General features: G+C 38.7%; 1 protein-coding gene across 3 annotated transcripts in view; it reads left to right on the top strand.

Annotated features, from left to right (window-relative positions):
* IL1RAPL2 (interleukin 1 receptor accessory protein like 2) overlaps positions 1–22,089 on the top strand; it is a 1,103,039-nt gene that overhangs the window by 77,047 nt on the left and 1,003,903 nt on the right. For all 3 annotated transcript variants that reach the window (XM_059051451.2, XM_067024304.1, XM_067024305.1), the window contains exon 2: positions 2,235–2,335. In XM_059051451.2, coding sequence (XP_058907434.2) covers positions 2,254–2,335 — 82 coding nt within the window. In that variant the 5' untranslated portion in view covers positions 2,235–2,253. The remainder of the gene's footprint in view (positions 1–2,234; positions 2,336–22,089) is intronic.

Below are 22,089 nucleotides of genomic sequence, written 5' to 3'. Positions count from 1 at the left end.
CCTTTTTGCAGGCTGCAGCTTCATAGTTCCTGTTGTTTTTGGTGTCTGTCCCCAGTGGCTAAGGTTGGTTCAGTGGGTTGAGTAGGTTTCTTGTTTGAGGAGACTAGTGCCTGTGTTCTGTTGGATGAGGCTGGATCTTGTCTTTCTTGTGGGCAGGTCCATGTCTGGCGGTGTGTTTTTGGATGTTGGTAACCTTATTATGATTTTAGGCAGCCTGTCTGCTAATGGATGGGACTGTAGTCCTGTCTTGCTGTTTGTAGGGCATATGGTGTCCAGCACTGTAGGTTGCTGGTCCTTGAGTGAAGTTGGGGATTGGTGTTGAGATGGAGATCTCTGGGAGATTTTTGCCATTTGATATTACGTGGAGCTGGGAGGTCTCTTGTGGACCAGTGTCCTGAAGTTGGTTCTCCCACCTCAGAGACACAGCCCTGCTGCCCGGCTGCAGCACCAAGAGCCTTTAATCCACACGGCTCAGAATAAGAGGGAGAAAAAATAGAAAGGAAAGAAAGAAAGGAAGGAAGAAAGGAAGAAAGGGAGGAAGGGAGGAAGGGTTGAAGAAAGGAGGGAAGAAAGGGAGAAAGAAAGAAACACAGGAAGGAAGATAGGAAGGAAGACAGGAAGAAAGGATGGAAGAAAGGAAGAAAGAAAGGAAGAAAGAAAGAAAGATAAAGGATAAAATAAGGTTCTTATAATAAAAAATAATTATTAAGAAGAAAAATTTAAAAATGAAAAGAAAAAACAAACGGTTCTGTCAGAACCCTAGGACAAATGGTGAAAGCAAAGCTATACAGACTAAATCTCACACAGCAGCACACACATACACACTCACAAAAAGAGAAAAAGGGGAAAATAGTAGTATATCTTGCTCCCAAAGTCCACCTCCTCAACTTGGGATATTTCGCTGTCTATTCAGGTATTCCACAGATGCAGGGCACTTCAAGTTGATTGTGGAGCTTTAATCTGCTGCTTCTGAGGCTGCTGGGAGAGACCTCCCCCTCTCCTCTTCGTTCACACAGCTCCCAGTGTTCAGCTTTGGACTTGGCCCCGCCTCTGTGTGTAGGTTGTCGGAGGCTGTCTTCTCTTCGCTTAGACAGGACGGGTTTAAAGGAGCAGCTGATTCAGGAGCTCTGGCTCAGGCCTGGGGGAGGGAGGGGCACGGATGCGGGTCGAGCCTGCGGCGTTAGAGGCCGGCATGACGTTGCACCAGCCTGAGCGCACCATGTGTTCTCCCGGGGAAGCTGTCCCTGGATCCCGGGACCCTGGCAGTGGCGGGCTGCACAGGCTCCCGGGAGGGAAGGTGTGGAGAGTGACCTGTGCTGCACACAGACCTCTTGGTGGCGGCAGCAGCAGCCCTAGTGTCCCACGCCCATCTCTGGTGTCTGTGCCCATTTCTGGAGCTCCTTTAAGTGGCACACTTAATCCCCTCTCCTTGCACACCAGGAAGCAAAGAGGGAAGAAAAGGTCTCTTGCCTCTTTGGCAGCTCCAGACTTTTCCCTGGCTCCCTCCCAGCCAGCTGTTGCGCACTAGCCCCTTCAGGCTGTGTTCATGCTGCCAACCCCAGTCCTCTCCCAGCTTCCGACTGAAGCCCGAGGCTCAGCTCCGAGCCCCCGCCCTTCCCGGCGGGTGAGCAGACAAGCCTCTCGGGCTGGTGAGTGCCGGTCCGCACCGATCCTCTGCGGGGATCTCTCTGCTTTGCCCTCTGCACCCTGTTGCTGCACTCTCCTCCATGGCTCCGGAGCTTCCCCCTCCGCCACCTGCAGTCTCCGCCCGCAAAGGGGCTCCTAGTGTGTGGGAACCTTTCCTCCTTCACGGCTCCCTCCCACTGGTGTAGGTCCCGTCCCTATTCTTTTGTCTCTTTATTCTTTTATCATTTGTCCTACCCAGGTACGTGGGGAGTTTCTTGCCTTTTGTAAGGTCTGAGGTCTTCTGCCAGCGTTCAGTGGGTGTTCTATAGGAGTAGTTCCACATGTAGAAGTATTTCTGATGTATCTGTGGGGAGGAAGGTGATCTCCGCGTCTTGCTGTTCCGCCATCTTCTCTCCCGTTCAGGGAACGTTGACATGATGCAATTGTGAACTTTCATATTTTCTTCCATTTGCATAAAAATAAAGCCAGAAATCACCAAAATGTCATTGTTTCTGTGATGTGTCTTCAAGGTATGTAAAATTATAGCTGCTGCTTTGTTGAGGCCAAGATCTGTGATTCAAACTTCATATCCTTTTTTGATTTTTCAGCTGCCACGGAAGGTGAACAATGAAGCCACCATTTCTTCTGGCCCTTGTGGTCTGTTCTGTAGTCAGCACAAATTTGAAGATGGTGTCAAAGAGAAATTCTGGTAAGTTGCTGGCAACTTCTCATGATTTGGTAAAAATTATATGCTTTTTGTGAGCATCTAGAGAGCATCTGTGTCTTTAAGTACAAATATCTTTAAACAGAAGCACTTGTAATCCAGCTATGTTGGAAAGTAGCCAAAGTAAAGATGAGATTTTAGACTACCACTGACAAAATGCTGGGAAACCAGTGGAATTTTGTTCAACTTCAGTGGCAGTGTACTCTCAGTGGACAATAAAATGTTAAGGGCCTTCTTAGGGTTGGTTACATTTGCTAGTGCATATACACCTGGGAACAAACATTTGCAAATGAGAAGACAGGAAACCTTTAAAAGTATATATTCTTTGCCTCCTAATTGCGTATGCAGTGTTACAGTTTAAATGAAAGTTTTTGACAAATATCAGTGAGCTTTAGTTCCTCACATCTTCACATTTGTACCAAATCACTAACAGGCAGAGGTTTAAAGTTTCCAAGTTTGGAAATATTAGCTAATTGCCTGAAGAGGAATTTCTTGAGAATAAATATCTATTCCTAGAACATGGTGGTCTGGTAGGCAGCCATGATTGTACTAAGAGATTAGCTGTAACCAATAGATATCCCAATCAAAGCTTAATCATTGTTTAATAACACTTGGATATGTATGTCTTTCAGCTTTGATTATACATTTTAGCTATAATTACAAATCATGCAGGAGATTTTAAGAATGGATTTTCTGTCTGTAATCATTCCAGTAAGACGTTGAGGAATGTATTGATATATGGAAACAAAAGACTATGGATGGGGCTTTCTGCTGGCTTCTAATTAAATTACTTCCTAGAATTAAATGTATGCTCTTTACTTTCTCATTAAGTGTGAAACCCAGGCTATAAAATACAAGCCTATTTTTCAAAGCAGTAAATACTGGCTGGAGCTTGGAGTTTGGTTAATGTTTGTTTTCCAAGGTGAAAATAATTGAAATTGCTAAATAATAGTATTGTTTTTCAATTGATAGTATATTAATAAATCTTGCACAAAAGTGGGTCACAGGTTATATAATAGAGTAACACTACTCAAGTCCAAAGGATTCTGGAATGGTAAAGGTAGGGGAATATATTGGCTTTTTCTCCCCCATTTAATACTTATGAATGTCTTTAACATGTTTTTGTATATTGTGACTCTCTTTCCACTGTATTTGTATGTAACATTTTACCTATAATATCTCCAGCTTGGCCTATTTTATGTGGCTGTCTTTCCTTGCCTTACTTTTGAAGTCACATTTTCACTTTCAATCTTGGCTCAGATTGATTATTGCTGAAATAAAATACTTGGAGATATTACTTACTAGCGATGTAGCCTGTTGGACTGGATCCCATTTTCCTCACTTGGTTACATTATAATGTCTGTAGCAGAATCTGAAAGCAAAAAAAAAAAAAATTGAGAATTTAAAAAGCCATCTATATTATGATGGCTTAATTCAAGCAAAATCCAATTTGAAAAACAAAAACAAGTTGCTTCCTGCGTAAGCTGTCTTGTTTTCTTGGTTTCCTTATTATTTATGAGGAGGGATGGTGTTAAAAAATACACACACACACACAAACACACACAGATGTAGTTATCATTGATGTGCAGATGCCCTTTAAAGATCAACATTTTAATGGTCTGCCCCTTTATTCTTATCAAGTGTGAGACTGTTTGTGGCTTATTACAGGTTCTTAGCTTTGTCTTCTCAGTGTAGGCAAGTGGTTTCATATCTGCAGTGAGCTTTATTAAAGAAATATTACCCCAAAAGATATTCCCCTAAGAGTGAATGTATTTGAATTGTTTCAGTGTCCTCTTCCCCATCTGTTTACCCTCAGCTACCTCCTAAGACATATAGCAATTGTAATATTGGAACAAATCTTTCTGTACAGGTCTGGGCAGTAGAGATGGTTTGAATACAGTTGGTCTTGTCTCTTATGCCTTCCTCCTTCTATTTACATTGTATATGGAATAGAAAGGGAAGACTAATAGGTTGATGTTGGCTTGTGCATGTCTGTGTGTAGTGTTTGTTTTTTACTTCAAAATACAGAAATAAAACCAAGCATGGAATGGATAAAAGACACATTAAGTTGCACATAGCTGATGAAGATGGGGGTCCTTTGGAGCAGTTGTTTTCACTCTTGCCTTATTTCGCCACTTTCATCATAACCCCTATCCTAGCCCCTACAATCCTCTTAATATTACTGTTTTATGTAGGAAACATAATTATTTGCACTCTCATTATGATGGTCCTATTTGAGTTGGCCTTATCGTTTGAAGAACATTAAAATTATTCTGGCAAATCTGGAATACAAAAGTTTGTTTCATACAGTCTGTGAGGTCCTTTGGCCTTTGCCAGTTAAAGAGATCTGGATTAAATTTGCATAGTTGTTCGTGGAATCGCCAATGGAACTTAGAAATTTTATTTTTCTCCCCCCCTTTCTTTCCTTCAAGTCAAAAAATGAAAAATGATTGTGTCTTTTGCTCATTAACATTTATAACTGTTTAGTGCCAGATGTGATGCCAGTTATAATGATTTCTGTGCAGTTCTTTATAGACAGGAACCCTTTTCACTAAGATCCCTACAAATACTTATGCCAAGTACCTCCTTATGCACAAGACAGAGGACCAAGTGATGGAAGTTTCTTTTTCTGTACTCGCCAATCAGGGAAAATAATAAGACTCAAGTTTTGTTTGTTTTTTTCTTTAAATCTACTCTGGGCACATATTGAAACAAACCTCCTGGTTTTGGGTGCTATGCAGTTTTTAGAAGCTACAGCACAGGTTATTCTTTTAGGTAATGCCCATGCACATTAGGTAAGCCCAATCGTCAACCCTGGATCAGGAAACAGCAAAGATGGCTCTGAGATTGCATCTAGGGCTTGGTTACATTAGAACATACTAAAATGCAGAGCATCTAATTTTAAGCATTATAGCTGATTGGCAAAGTGTGGGCTTGTTATCTTCCTCACAGAAAACTCATGAGGTCCTTCAGCACTGGCATTATCTAAATTTAGGACTAAATAGATAAGGTCATTTAGGAAGTCTACTCTGTGAGAAGTAGGTTTGCTTTACTTAAAGGTGTCAATCTTTATGGCAGGAAATTGGCTAATATCTTGACAAAGGCTAACAGCAGAAACACCCTGTAGACGACTTCTAATTATATAAAATTAATTTTTAATAGGATGGGTGGGGAAATAACTCTCAAGGAGAGATCACACAAGGGCTTCTATTTAACTATTTTGTCTAACCTAAAAAATTATGTCTCCAGGGTATACATGGACTTCATTTTGGGGGGGGGCATTAACGTGTCCACTTTACTTTTTTCTTGCTTTTGCTGGTGCTGCTGCTGCAGGAAAATGTGAGCTGTATTAGGCAATTATTGGAATTCAGCTCTCCTAGCCTGGATCTTCTTATTAGAACAGAAAGGAATAGGATGACCAATTTGATGAGAGGGTATGTTAAATTCTGAACCCAAATTTGGTCATCTTATAGTCAGTACATCTGGAGGATGACCATAATAAAACAACTTTTCAGTGATCTGGTGTTTGAAGGAAAATTGCAGCGCTACCAAGATATCCTAATCAGCTAGAAAAATATAGTCCCTGGTGGTCAAGAGGATGCAAAGTCCTGCTGGCACACAGTGAGTAATCTTAGATACACTTTGGATTGACTTGGTGGGGGTTACTTATTTTTCCCATTTCAAGTGTTTTTTATTGAGTAATGGAATTTGTAGGTACTATGTTGTAGAGATATTGAATTCTGTTATGTTCCTCTAAAGGGTATTGGTGTTTGTTCTAGTAGCAGTACAATGACTAATCTTGAACTTTTGGTGCTTAGTTGTATGCTTTGTCAGAGTAGATCAATGGAAAACCCAAGGTATGTTCTGATCATCTATAACTTGATGGGACTCAATCTCTAATCTTTTTCTCCCCTGTGGATCTTTTTTTTTTCTTTTTTTGACATATTTATTTTAGTAAAAATGCTTTACAATGTTGTGTTAGTTTCTGCTGTATGACAAAGTGAATCAGCTATATGTATACATATATGCCCATATCGCCTCCCTCTTGCATCTCCCTCCTACCGTCCCTAATGCCACCCCTCTAGGTCATCACAAGGAATCGAGCTAATCTCCCTGTGCTATGCAGTTTCTTCCCACTAGCTATCTATTTTACATTTGGTAATGTATATATGCCAATGCTACTCTCTCACTTCGTCCCAGCTTACCCTTCCCCCTCCCCAAGTCCTCAAGTCCATTCTCTACATCTACATCTTTATTCCTGTCTTGCCCCTAGGTTCATCAGAACCACTTTTTTTTTAGAATCCACATATGTGTGTTAGCATATGGTATTTGTTTTTCTCTTTCTGACTTACTTCACTCTGTATGACAGACTCTAGGTCCATCCACCTCACTACAAATAACTCAATTTCGTTTCTTTTTATGGCTGAGTAATATTCCATTGTATATATGTGCCACATCTTCTTTATCCATTCATCTGTCGGTGGACACATAGGTTGCTTCCATGTCCTGGCTATTGTAAATAGTCCTGCAATGTACATTGTGGTACATGTCCCCTTTTCAATTATGGTTTTCTCAGGGTATATGCACAGTAGTGGGATTAGTGGGTCATATAGTAGTTCTATTTTTAGTTTGTAAGGAAACTCCATACTGTTCTCCAAGGTGACTGTATCAATTTACATTCCCACCAACAGTGTAAGAGTGTTCTCTTTCCTCCACACCCTCTCGAGCATTTATTGCTTGTAGATATTTTGATGATGGCCATTCTGATGGGTGTGAAGTGATACCTCGTTGTAGTTTTGATTTGCATTTCTCTAATAATTAGTGATGCTGAGCATCTTTTCATGTGCCTCTTGGCCATCTGTATTTCTTCTTTGGAGAAATGTTTATTTAGGTCTTTTGCCCATTTTTTTATTGTTTGTTTGTTTTTTTGACATTGAGTGCATGTGCTGTTTGTATATTTGGGAGATTAATCCTTTGTCAGGCTTCATTTGCAAATATTTTCTCCTGTTCTGAGGGTTGTCTTTTGGTCTTGTTTATGGTTTCCTTTGCTGTGCCAAAGCTTTTAAGATTGATTAGGTCCCATTTGTTTATTTTTCTTTTTATTTCTATTACTCTAGGAGGTGGGTCAAAAAGGATCTTGTTGTGATTTATGTCACAGAGAGTCCTGCTTATCATTTCCTCTAAGAGTTTTATAGTGTCTGGCCTTATATTTTGGTCTTTAATCCATTTTGAGTTTATTTATGAGTATGGTGTTAGGGAGTGTTCTAATTTCATTCTTTTACATGTAGCTGTCCAGTTTTCCCAGCACCACTTATTGAAGAGACTGTCTTTTCTCCATTGTATGTGCTTGCCTCCTTTGTAGTAATTTAGGTGACCATATGTGAGTGGGTTTATATCTGGGCTTTCTATGCTATACCATTTGTCTATATTTCTGATTTCATGCCAGTACCATACTGTTTTGATTACTGTAGCTTCGTAGTATAGTCTGAAGTCAGGGCGCCTGATTCCTGCAGCTCCGTTTTTCTTTGTCAAGATTGCTTTGGCTGTCTGGGGTATTTTGTATTTCCATACAAATTGTGAAATTTTTTGTTCTAATTCTGTGAAAAATGCCATTGGCAGTTTCATCGGGATTGCACTGAAACTGTAGATAGCCTTGGGTAGTATAGTCATTTTCACAGTGTTGATTCTTCCAGTCCAAGAATATGGTATATCTCTCTATCTATTGGTATCATCTTTAATTTCTTTCACCAGTGTCTTATAGTTTTCTGCATACAGGTGTTTGTCACCTTAGGTAGGTTTATTCATAGGTATTTTATTCTTTTTGTTGCAATGGTAAATAGGAGTGTTTCCTTAATTTTTCTTTCTGATTTTTCATCGTTAGTGTATAGGAAAGCAAGAGATTTCTGTGCATTAATTTTGTATCCTTTTATTTTACCAAATTCATTGATTAGCTCTAGTAGTTTTCTGGTAGCATCTTTAGGAGTCTGTATAGTATCATGTTATCTGCAAACAGTGACAATTTTACTTCCTCTTTTCTGATTTGAATTCCTTTTATTTCTTTGTCTTCTCTGATTGCTGTGGCTAAAATTTCCAAAACTATGTTGAATAATAGGAGTAAGAGGGGACAACCTTGTATTGTTCATGATTTTAGCGGAAATGGTTTCAGTTTTTCACCATTGAGAATGATGTTGCCTGTGGGTTTGTCTTATATGGCCTTTATTATGTTGAGGTAGACTCCCTGTATGCTACTTTCTGGAGAGTTTTTATCATAAATGGTGTTGAATTTTGTTGAAAGCTTTTTCTGCATCTTTTGAGTTGACCATATGGTTTTTTTCCTTCAGTTTGTTAATATGGTGTATCACATTGATTGATTTGTGTATATTGAAGAATCCTTGCATTCTTGGGATAAACCCCAGTTGATCATGGTGTATGATCCTTTTAATGTGCTGTTGGATTCTGTTTGCTAGTATTTCATTGAGGATTTTTGCATCTATGTTCTTCAGTGATATCGGCCTGTAGTTTTGTTGTGACATCTTTCTCTGGTTTTGGTGTCAGGGGGATGGTGGCCTCGTAGAATGAATTTGGTAGTGTTCCTCCCTCTGCTATATTTTGGAAGAATTTGAAAAGGATAGTTGTTAGCTCTTCCCCGAAAATTTGGTAGAATTTTTCTGTGAATCCATCTGGTCCTGGGCTTTTGTGTGTTCACAGTTACCATTTCAGTGCTTGTGATTGGTCTGTTCATATTTTCTATTTCTTCCTGGTTCAGTCTTGGCAGGTTGTGCATTTCTAAGAATTTGTCCATTTCTTCCAGTTTGTCCATTTTATGGGCATAGAGTTGCTTATAGTAATCTCTCATGATCCTTTGTATTTCTGCAGTGTCAGTTGTTACTTCTCCTCTTTCATTTCTATTTCTATTGATTTGAGTCTTCTCCCTTTTTTTCTTGATGAGTCTGGCTAATGGTTTATCAATTTTGTTTATCTTCTCAGAGAACTGGCTTTAGTATTATTGATCTTTGCTATTGTTTCCTTCATTTCTTTTTCATTTTTTTCTGATCTGATCTTTATGTTGTCTTTCCTTCTGCTAACTTTGTTGTTTTGTTGCTATTGTTCTTTTTCTTGTTTCTCAAATTGCTTTAGGTTTAAGTTTAGATTGTTTATTTGAGCTGTTTCTTGTTTCTTGAGGTAGGATTGTATTGCTATTAAGTTCCCTCTTAGAACTGCTTTTGCTGCATCCCATAGGTTTTGGTTCATCGTATTTTCATTGTCATTTGTTTCTAGGTATTTTTTGATTTCTTCTTTGATTTCTTCAGTGACCTCTTGGTTATTCAGTAGCATATTATTTCGCTTCCATGTGTATGAATTTTTTACAGTTCTTTTCCTGTAATTGATATCCAGTCTCATAGCATTGTGGAAAATGTACTTGATACAATTTCAATTTTCTGAAATTTATCAGGGGTTGATTTGTGACCCAAGATATGATCTATCCTGGAGAATGTTCCATGAGCGCTTAGTGTCTTCTGTTGGTTTTGGATGGAAGGTCCTATAAATATCAATTATGTCTATCTGGTCTAATGTGTCTTTTAAATCTTGTGTTTCCTTATTTATTTTCATTTTGATTGATCTGTTCATTGTTGACAGTGGGGTGTTAAAGTCCCTTACTATGATTGTGTAAATGTCAATTTCCCCTTTTATGGCTATTTTCATTTGCCTTATGTATTGAGGTTCTCCTATTTTGGGTGCATAAATATTCACAATTGTTATATTTTCTTCTTGGATTGATCCCTTGATCATTATGTAGTGCCCTTCACTGTCTCTTGTAATATTGTTTATTTTAACATCTATTTTTTTCTGATATGAGAAATGCTACTCCAGTTTTCTTTTGCTTTCCATTTTCATGGAATATCTTTTTCCATCCCCTCACTTTCAGTCTGTATGTGTCCCTAGGTCTCAAGTTGGTCTCTTTTAGACAGCATATATATGGGTCTTGTGTTTGTATCCATTCAGCCAGTCTATGTCTTTTGGTTGGAGCATTTAATCCATTTACATTTAAGGTAATGATCACTTTGAATGTTCCTATTACCATTTTCTTAATTGTTTTGTATTTGTTTTTGTAGGTCTTTTCCTCCTCTTGTGTTTCCTGCCTGCAGAACTTTCTTTAGCATTTGTTGTAAAGCTGGTTTGGTGATGCTGAATTCCCTTAACTTTTGCTTGTCTGTAAAGGTTTTAATTTCTCCATCAAATCTGAATGAGATCCTTGCTGGGTAGAGTAATCTTGATTGTAGGTTCTTCCCTTTCATCACTTTAAATATGTCCTGCCACTCCTTTCTGGCTTGGAGAGTTTCTGCTGAAAGATCAGATGTTAACCTTATGGGGTTTCCCTTGTATTTTATTTGTTGCTTTTCCCTTGCTGCTTTTAATATATTTTCCTTGTATTTAATTTTTGATAGTTTGACTAATATGTGTCTTGACATGTGTCTCCTTGGATTTATCCTTCATGGGACCCTCTGCACTTCCTGGAGTTGATTGACTATTTCCTTTCCCATGTTAGGGAAATTTTCAACTATAACCTCTTCAAATATTTTCTCAGACCCTTTCTTTTTCTCTTCTTCTGGGACCCCTATAATTCGAATCTTCATGTGTTAAATGTTTTCCCAGAGCTTTCTATGACTGTCCTCAATTCTTTTCATTCTTTTTTCTTTATTCTGCTCCGTGGCAGTTATTTCCCCTCTTTTATCTTCCAGGTCAGGTATCCATTCCTCTGCCTCAGTTATTCTGCTATTGATTCCTTCTAGAGTGTTTTTAATTTCAGTTATTGTGTTGTTCATCATTGTTTGCTCATTAGTTCTTCTATGTCCTTGTTAAACTTTTCTCGTATTTTCTCCATTGTATTTCCAAGATTTTGGATCATCTTTACTGTCATTATTCTGAATTCTTTTTCAGGTAGACTGCCTGTTTCCTCTTCAGTTGTTTGGTATGGTGGGTTTTTACCTTGCTCCTTCATGTGTTGCATATTTCTCTGTCTTCTCATTTTGTTTAACTTACTGCTTTGGGGGTATCCTTTGCTCAGGCTGCAGGTTCGTTAGTTCCCATTGATTTTGATGTCTGCCCCCAGTGGGTGAGGTTGGTTCAGTGGCCCCTGTAGGCTTCTGGTGGAGGAGACTGGTGCCTGTGTTCTGGTGTGTGGGGCTGTACCTTTTCTTTCTGGTGGGCAGGGCTGCGTGGGTGGTGTGTTCTGTGTTGTCTGTGAACTTAATATGATTTTAGGCAGCCTCTCTGCTAATGGGTGGGTTTGTGTTCCTGTCTTGTTAGTTGTTTGGCATGGGGCATCCATCACTGGAGCTTGCTGGCAATTGGGTGGGGTTGGGTCTTAGTGTTGAGATGGAGATCTCTGGGAGAATCTTGCTGTTTGATATTATGTGGCGCCGGGAGGTCTCTCGTGGTCCAATGTCCTGAACTCAGCTCTCCCACCTCAGAGGCTCAGACCTGACACCAGGCCAGAGCACCAAGACCTGTCAGCCACATGGTTGGTCCACTGTCCCCAGGATGGTTGCAGCTTCGCTGGTGGGGCCCCTCCAGAGTTGGCAGTGCAGTGAGGCTGCCCTCCCCTGGGGCTCCATGGCAGCTCCATGACAGCAGAAGGGAGAGACCCCAAGCCAGGAGTTCCCACTTTGCTGAAACATGGGCTTCATTCGCTCTCCTCTAGATCTTATTAATACTTGACTTTAGGCTTTGTTGGGGAAGGTGTAGAGTAGTCCATATTCTGTGACCTAGTTCTTTCTCCTAAAGCAGGACTTTTCTGGAATCATAGCTGAATACTCAGATGTTAACAAGGTATTCCCCAGCAGTGTTTGTCCTCTAGTATCACTTTTATTATTAACCCTGTGGTGGTCACACTGTGATGAAAAGACTGGCAGTCATGCCCTATACTTGTTCAGCCCGATCTTCAGCCAAAGATTCAGAGAGAACCCCCATATAGGTTTTATAGGCTCCCTTCAGTGAACTATCTTCTTTTAGTTAAGGTTCCAGCCACTGTAGTTTTCCTGATCTCTGTAGCTTCAGCAGGACTCCTGAGCTGTTAGGACTTCAATTCACTGAACCATTGTTGGGGATTTGTCTCCAGTTGGAGAGTTGGTTTGATTGTGCACCTTACCACCTGAGTTCTTCTTTTCTTTGAGATCACAGACTTGCATGGTCTGAAAACAGTTTCTTCATATATTTTGTCCACTTTTATGATTGCTTCCTGTGGATAAAGCTACTCTAGTTCCAGTTTATATCATCATAGCCTAACATGGAAGTTTTCCTGTTACCTTTTGATACTGCATCATTCTTTCAGCACTTCCTTGCTTTTTGTCATAAAGGTGTGCCAGGGTTACATTCCTACTTTCTCTGCCCCAGCTCTGGAATTAGCTGTTTTCCTGATTTCTTTCAGTGGAAAATGGTATTTAGAAATCAATTTTTTAAATTGTGATTTAATTCTGATACTTCCAATTCAAATCCAATATGACAGGGTCCTTCCTCACCTTTACCCATTCCGTATTTTTATCTCCTTTTCCGACAGTGGGAACCCTCATTCCCATCAACACTGATGTATTAATACTTACTTAATTATTTTATCTTTACTTCATACAAAATGATTTCAGAACTACCACACCAAAACTACTACCAACAACAAACCTACTAAATAAAGTACAAGATATTTTACAAATATTTTTGACCTTAGAAGTAATTCCTGAATCTGTATAGTCAGTGTTACGTTCAAAAATTACTTGAATTAATTTTCTCTGTGATTATGTTAATTCAATATATAAAGTAATTTGTGTCTGTACCCAATTTGCTTTATCCTTTTTGATTAAATTTTATTTTTGAATACATAGAACATTTACATTACTGAAAATTCAGTTATAGAAAAAGGAATAAGTGAAAGAAATCTAATTCCCATACCCATATCTTCCATTTGGTCACACACACCACTATTTTTAAGTAATTTCTTTAGGTTCTGGTATTTCCTTCCTTACTTTCATAAACCAATGTTTTTTTTATTTCTCCTTGTTTCATACTTAAAATGTAGCAAAACATGACTATTTACTTTTTTGGTCCTAGTTTTTTTAACTTACTTTGTCTTGGAAATCAAGTAGTAGAATTGTTTTGATATTTTTCTTAGTACAATAGTATATTATTCTTAATGAAAGTTCAAACAATATCAAAATAGAAGACTCTCTTATAATATTATTCCCAGAGATAACTAATAATTACACTTCATATAGTTTCTTTGGGTGTATTTGTATATAGCCTAAATCATGTATTTTTCAAACTTAGACTCATACTGCATATACTATTCTCCAACTTGATTTGTCACATATTTCTGATATTTATACCTAGAACCTCTAATCCTTGGCAATACATATTTAACTCAAAAATGTAAATACCGTGCAGTTTTCCATTGTGTGGATTTATTATAAATTTAAACCTGTGCACTATCTATGGAGGTTAAGGTTTTATCTCTAGGTTTTTGCTATTCCAAAACAATTCTGGGAGGATCATCCTACTATATAGACCTTAGTGCACTAGAAGAGAAAATGTTTTTGTAGGAGAAATCTTCAGAAGTGGAAATATTGGATAAATTTTTTATTTAAAATTTTGAAAGATGCTAAAAGTTGCCCATCAATGTCAGTGTACCAAATCTATATTTCCACCAACAGTATATCAGAGTTCCTTTCTCATTACACATTTATTAACTGTGTATTTTCAATTACAGAATTTTTGCTAATCTAAGTCCAAATGAAAAACATCTTATTGTTTACTAAAATCCCCATGTTGGCTATGATGAGTATGTTTTTTGGATTTAAAGACCCTTATAAATGTGTGTGTCTGTGTGTCTGTGAGAGAGAGAGATTAAAATCAGCAGCAGAGCAGTTCATATGGAAAAATCTCTGGCCATTCCATTAAGTTAGGCAACAAAGGATGGCAGAGGAAGAGGAGAGAATGTGAGTTAAGACCTAAGTTCATTATTTTGGTTGCTGTATAACATCAACAACATCTGATGTGATTGAAATATTGAAGTCCTTTATGAAACCGGTCCTCTTTAAATGAAAATGTGTGGATAATTAAGCTAATTAAAATATTTAATGAATTTAAAAGCTGGAAAGCAATTCCATGTGGGGATCTTGTCCAGCCCTGTAGCATCATCCAAATACAGAAGTTACCAAGCTTGGTATCATGTTGGATTTATCACTGTCCATATGGAGGAAGAATGAGAAGGAAGTAAGAATAAATTGAGCATTCTATTAATTTTGATGTTGGGATTTAGCCCATCCACAAGAACAGCCAAGAACTGCAGTGAATGGGCTCCTTTCTACTCCATTGTTTTGGAATGAAAGGATATTGTATTTGCCAGAATGGAGAGAAGCTTTGAGTGCCTGTAATTTCTACTAGGTTAGTTTTTATCATAACCCAACTCATGGGCATGTCAGGCTAAAGTGCATCCCTTTTGGCTCTGTTGACTTCTACAGGTGTAATTTGCCCTAAATGAAGTACATGTTCTGCAAAAGTATACCACTAATGCCTGTTGTAGTTTGGTCCTTGGGGAAAGCTGGCATCCAGAGATTTCTTAAAATATGTATGACACCTCTGGTCCATTAGAGGAATACTGAATATGCAAGTTTAAACTTTTGTTCATATTCTGATTCTTGCCCTATTTTTGCTTCCATATATTTATCTGAAACTGTCATAGAGAAGCACATTGTCTTGCAACGATTGCATCAGAACTGTTCTCTAAAAGAAATGCCATGAAATTCAATGACCTTGCCCCAGGCTAAGTAGAGTCAGGGCCTGCTTCTTAGGGTATGACTTAGGAGAGCTGTTTTGTAAGTGTGCTCTCCCTTAATGGCTACAGACAAGAAACACCTGGTTTCAAGAGGCACCCATTAAACCTTTGAGATGGGTGACATATATTTGGCATCACTGCTTTGTAGAGAAATGAGGCAGTGGTTTCCTGGAACTAAATTCTGCTAAAGAATGTTATAGAAATGTGGCATTTATTAACTTACCAAAATACAAGCAGACTGTGTTAAAGCTCCTGTGCTGGGCAGTTGCCAGCATTTAAGTGATCAGAAATGTATGGGGCATGTGCTTTGTCCCCAAGGAATTCAGTAAATCATAGGGGAAGGGAGAAACTAACATGCAATGAGTGCTATTATATGCCAGGCACTTTGTATACATTGTCTCCTCATGCAAAGATACTGAGGTAGGTAGGTAGGTCCCATATTGTCTCGTTTCCCAGATTGGGAAACTGAGGCTTAGAGCAGCTAAATAATTTGACCACTTTTATATAGCTAGTAAGGAGCAGAGCCAGGATTTAAACCCAGGTTCATCTGGCTCTTGAGTCCTTCTCTTAAATCCTCTGCCATGCTGCCCCTTTCTATGGGCACCATTTTGTAGACAAGGAGACTGAAGCTTAGGGAAGTTACATTTATCTGAGGTCCCCAACTGTTATGGCAAATCCAGGTTTAGGACCATGGACTTATTCCAAAGTTCATGGTCTTTTCACTCTACCACAGATATGTCCTATTTACAACTCTTGTAAATGGTATAAAATAATAAGTGTAATAAAAGAGGTACAGATACAGTTCCTATGAAGAAGATATTCTCAGATTGGGATGAGGGTGATTAGGGAAGGCTTCATGAAAGAGGTGTCTTTTGACATTGACTTTGAAGACTTAGTTGGGAATAGTGATGGGGGCGATAGTCATAGCAGAGAGAACAGCAGGTGCAAATGTATGGATGCCTAAAATGCATGCTATTTTTGAGTACTCAGTAGCCCAGATTGCCTGGAGGATAGTATAAGATTCAAGTAGTTGAGGAGACATATTTGCACAGAAACAAGTAGCTAGACAGATGGTGTCTTGACTATATATCCAATTTTAAATTTATAGGAAATATATTGAGAGTCTAGAAAGGAAATGTGAGCTGAGGTGCCTCATATTGGAAGACATGGGGCAAGGTTGGTGGGACCTTCTTAGACTTCTAGTGTTTCTTTTCCCATGCTTTCCATTTGCTATAATAGGAAGGTTCAATCCAAGATTTATCTTCAATTCTGAAAATGTCTTTTGAATAAAATAAATTACTGAGTAGACCATCGCCTTTAATTATAAATCAGAATGAAGTTTATTTGTATTCTTTAATCTTCAGCCTCAGGGAATTAACGATTTTTTTTTTTTAAAAAAAGGAACCTGTTTCTGGTCTTAGCATTGCCAGCAGGTGGCACTGTAATACATACCTTCTATAGCTCTGAAGTAGTGTTTTAAGATCCTGTGGCTGTCTACAGAGTCTGACATGACAAGGAATAACGACTTTGCCAGTCACTGTGCTGTGATTGGGCTAATGTTTGCACACATGCACTAAGCACCCTCCCGTAGCCCCTTCCCCTTTGCCCCACACTATTATCTAGTTTGTGAGAGCTACTCAGATTATTACAGAACTACCTATAGATCTTTCTATTTTTCCCAAAGAAGGTGACTATGAAGCATAGCTCTAGTTACTCCTTTTCAGTTAGGTGTTCAGAGGCTTAAGGCAGGGAAAAGTTATGGGACTGGCAGGTTTTACCTTTGGCATTCTCCCTAGCCACTCAGCTTTTAACATCCTTGCTTCTCTGGGATGAAATGAGAGAGTAGCGTTGACGTATATACACTATCAAATGTAAAATGGATGGCTAGTGGGAAGCTTCTGCATAGCACAAGGAGATCACCTCGATGCTTTGTGACAACCTAGAGGGATAGGATAGGGAAGGTGGGAGGGAAGCTCAAGAAGGAGGGGCTATGGGGATATATGTATACCATATACCCGATTCACTTTGTTGTACAGCAGAAACTAACACAATATTGTAAAGCATTTATACTCCAATAAAGATGTGAGAAAAAAAAATTCCTTCTTTCTTGGACATCTAGCCCTCACCAAGGCTGAACAGTATCCAAAAGATTCAAAACTTTTGTACTCCCTCTCACCTTTAGTTAGAACTACCTCGTTCTTTAATAGGCAATGGCTAGCTCTTTAAACCAACCTCGGCTGGTACATTGGGACACTATTGAGCATTTGATGCTCTTGGACATGCCTGCCTTTTTGACACTCTCTTCTCCTTTTGCTCAAGTGACACCACTTTATCCTGGGTCTTTCCATATCTTTCTTGCTACTCTTTTTCAGTCTCCATCATTACCTAGTTTTTCTCTACCCCTAAAAAGTGTGGGTTTTGCCAGCATTTTCCCTTAATGTTCTTTTTAAATACCACTTTATACTTTCTCTGAGTTTCTGCTCCCTTGTTATGAACTGTCCACTCTGTTAGTGCTTCCCAACACTGGCTGCTTATTAGAATTACCTGGGGAGATTTTAAAACATATTCTTATACAGGTCTCACCCCCAGAGATACTGACTTATTTAGGCTGGAGTGCAGTCCGGGCATCAGTAGTATTTTTTGTTTATTTTAACTTCGTGGTGATTTTAATTTGCAACCAGGGATAAGAACCCCAGACCTTTTTAGGCTTCTAGATTTAGCAGTCTAGTCTTTATGTCTCTTCCTGGTTACATGCACTATTTTCCTGCTAGATGTGTTCATTTGGCTATCCCACAGGTACTCTGAACTCCAATTTCTTCAAAACTGAAATTTTAATCTCCAACTTTTAAATTCCACCCTTCCACTTGTGTACCCTACCTTGGTTAAAATGGCATTATCATGTTTCTGAGCCAGAATATATGGTGCACTCTCTAGGTCTTTCATAATTTTCATAGTCAGTAATTGTCAAATTCTACTAATTCTACTTCTAAAATATCTTCCAAATCTACCTCACTCCTCTGCAACCTACCTGCCACTGACCTAGTTCAGCCTTTCATTATTTTTCTCCTAAACACTGTACAAGCCTCCTACCTGGTCTTCCTGTCTTTGGCTTCTGGTCCCTTCTACACTTGCGCATTTTCCATAATATACTTGCAGATGGTGTTTTTACTAGTTTGTTTGCTTTTAATTATAGATATGATCATGTCTTTCTCTTATGAAATAAAACTACTTTGGCTCCCTACTGCATACAAGGTAAAGTTTAAGTGCCTTGTGGCATACAATCCATGGTATACAAGATCCTACTTAGTTTATTCTTTAATTCACTTATTCATTCAGTAATTAAATAGGTCACATGCCCCTCCATGCACAAACCACCCTGGGTGGAAGAATTGGTTGAGATATTTCAAGTTTTCTATAATCTTAATTTTTGTCTACTTACTCTATCAACTATTGGGAGAGAAGTCTTGAAACACCAATTATGATTATGAATTTGTCTATTTTTTTCATTTCAAAAAAACCCACTGTTCACATTCCCATTCTGAGCATTTGCTCTTATGCTTTTCTTCACTTGTAAATTACTTCACACTTTCTCTGCCTTTTGATAATCCTACTCATCTTTGAAGAGACATTCCAAATGTCATTTTCTCTGTGAAGGTTTCCCTGGATTGCCTCCACCCACCCACCTCTTACAGGCAGAATTAATTGTCCCTTTTCTATTCTCCTGTAGCAGTTTTTAAACCTCTATACTAGAAATGGTCATACTCAGATTTAGTTATTTGTACGCCTGTCTGTTCCACCACACGTGTGAACTTTCCAAAAGCAAGAATTGTTTCTTTGAATTCTCTGTATCTACAAGACTGCCTTGCGCATAATAGTTGACTTACAAATGTTTATTAGGTGACTGAATAATTGCTTATGAATTGCTGACAACCTAGCAGACTTGTTGGAGTATGATGACTGAAGCAGAAAGTTGGGCAACTTTGAGTTACTAACTATTCCACCTCCCACAGTTTGGGATTGTGGCCAGGGCACAGCCTGCCTACCCTCAGTTCTGCCTTTTTGACAAGGAGGATTTACTATGGTTATCAGGGCTATCTGCAGAGCCCACATTCACATAGACTTTAGTTTCTAATGAGCTTTCTGTGTATAAACACCACTCACTTCAGCTCAATCTCCTCAAAATGCTCGGTGACTTGACTTATTCCTGACTCACATGGTGTGAACTAGCTAAAGACAGAGAGCCTGGGAGAGCAAGTAAGACTTGTAGGCTGGGAGAGGGCAGGCCAATTGCTTCCTTTTTATTTTTCCTAGGAGAACATACCATCCACGTGGCATGGAATTACAAAGAGCCTCAAGAAAACACTGTGTAAATGAATAGCCAAAGTCATTCTCTGCAATACTGGCTGGGGATCCCATATTTAAACTTATGCCTTTACTGCAAAGTATTAGACAAAACAACAGCAATGGCAGGAACTGGCAATGTGCAAGTTTTAAACCCTTGTAGTGCAAACAATTTTGACAGTGTTTCCCCAACTCCCTTACCCAGCATACCCAGTGGAATGACAATATAAAGAAACTAGACCCTCAATTGTCAGGGGAGTAGGAGGGCCTGATTTTATCAGCATGCTGCTATGTTGGTCAGGTCTAAGTTAGCCTTTTATAGAGCCTCTGTATCTCATCCTTCCTTTTTACTTTTCTTCAAAGCAAAGTCTTCCAGCTCTTTGAGCTCTTCCTCAGTCACTCTCTAATTTCTCCTTTGATATCAGACCCCAGACCTCTTGTACATCTTTTCATTTTATTCAATCCCTACGTGTCATTCTCAAATCCTTTGTGTTTGGTCTAACTGCCACTTGAGCAAAGTTGCTACTAATTTCAGCTTGCTTCTTACTTAGAACTAATTCCGTTTTCTTAAAGAGCTGGCCAATTAGTGAGCAGATATCTAAAATCTGATTTTGAATTTAAGAAATCTACTTTAGATCCTGATTAGAACTTCAGTGTCATAAAAATGAAAACTGTACAGCAAAGGGACCCTTAGGACATTTTTTGTAAAGTTTATTATCCAACCATGTTCCTTTCCCCCTTCCTTTTCTAGTTGTCCCTTTAAATTCTGGAGTAGAGCCTCTGCATGGCACTAAAGTGTGGTTCATCAACTCATCATGCTGATTAGAAAAAGGAACAGGAAGCACATCATTTATGGTGAATGTCATGATCAGGAAGTTAGAGCAAAAACATCCTTACAGTCTTTGACAGTTTGTTGCTAGAATGATATTTGTTTTTGCAGTTGTTTTTCAGTCAGAAGAGGGCCTTTCCATTTCCTTTTGCAGGGTCTGAACTCTGACCCCAGTGTTTTGAGGCTCAGGATATTAGGCTTCCCTCTTGCATGTGCAAGAACAGGGAAGAGAATGAACAGCTCTGTGTACTGGGTCATCTTACCTTCCTATTTTCTAATGTGATTTTAGAATTTTTACTTCTGTACTCTTATTCTCCACATTTTAAGATGGAGCTTGTGTTACCCTCTTACCTCTCAGGAGTTTTATTAGAAGGGATTTGTATCATCAGTTTCCTTGGATGATCCCCCTCACATTTACTTGGTGCCCTTTTTGTTGCTCTTTATTAAGAGCTTTAATGCCATTTTCACATTCTTGATTATTTATGCTGCTTTGAATGTCCATTCAGGAAGACGATCAGATTTTTTCCCCGAGAAAATGGAGGATGGATCTTTTGCATCACTTTGCATAAAATTAGCATGTTGATTTTATATAAACCCACAGGTTACAGGTTAATTTACATAACTTAGCATTTAAGAAGGTAAAGACCTTGTCAAGGAAAATGAAATAAATCAAGACAGGTGAAACCAAGTATATTCAAGCCATAAGAAAATGGGGTGGGCAAAGAGGAGCTGTGGGGTAGAAACTTCTTATAGTTATCCTCAGAAAATATTAATACAGTAAGGAACAAGTGAGGTTATCTAATCCAATCTCCTACCAGTGTAGGAATCCTTTCTAGAGTACACCACACAGACGATGGTCCAATTGACAGTTATACTTTCAGAACCAAGTGCCTAGTAAAGCAGTCTCTTTAATTTTGGAAAGCCTTTAATTGTTAGGAAGCTCAAATCTGCCCTTTTGTAAACTTCCACTAGTGGATCCTAGCTCTGCCTCCTGGAGTCTCACAGAATCAGTCTCATCTAGTGGATCTTAATTTAGGTTCATGGACAGGGCTTAAATGAATCCACAAACCCCCTGAAACTGTATGCAAAATTTTGTGTGGGGGTGTTAGTGAATATATGCGTGTATTGATAGCTGTCATTAAATTTTCAAAAGGGGCATATCATTTTGAGAATATTTATAACAACCAGGGCTAGCTTCATAAGAATATGACTTGTACAGTTGCACAGGGCCTTATACTTAGAAGGGACCTGTGACCTTGACTTTTCATTTTACACCAGACTCCTCAAATTATGGGGAACTACCCAATGACATGAAGTGTTGTTAAAAAATCACTAAAATTCCTACAAAATGAGACTTTTGGGTAATTCTACTTTCAGGAACCTATATCATCCTTCTATTTAGCTTCAGATCCTGCTTGTGTTTCCAGTTTATCTTCTTAATTTGGAGTGAAATGAGAGCACCCTCTGCTTCCTCTTTAAGTTCTGTCTAGTTTCTTACCTGCTCTATACCAAGGAGTCTTAACCTGGAATTCATTGTCATCTTAGAACTTATCTAATTTATCTGTATATAATATTTCAAACCTTGAAAACAGCTTAAGCACAAGGGTGGATTGAGTCTAACTGGAGAAAATGAACAACTTTCATTAACACTAGGAGAGTTCTTATCTTTTTCTATTTGGATATCTGGAATTTGAGCACAGTGAGTTCTGTCAGAGCAAAAATATATTTTTAAAAGATAATTCAGAT

This window comes from Kogia breviceps, chromosome X, assembly GCF_026419965.1.
Source record: "Kogia breviceps isolate mKogBre1 chromosome X, mKogBre1 haplotype 1, whole genome shotgun sequence".
NCBI lineage: Eukaryota > Metazoa > Chordata > Mammalia > Artiodactyla > Physeteridae > Kogia > Kogia breviceps.
This window is presented reverse-complemented; position numbering and strand designations above follow the sequence as displayed.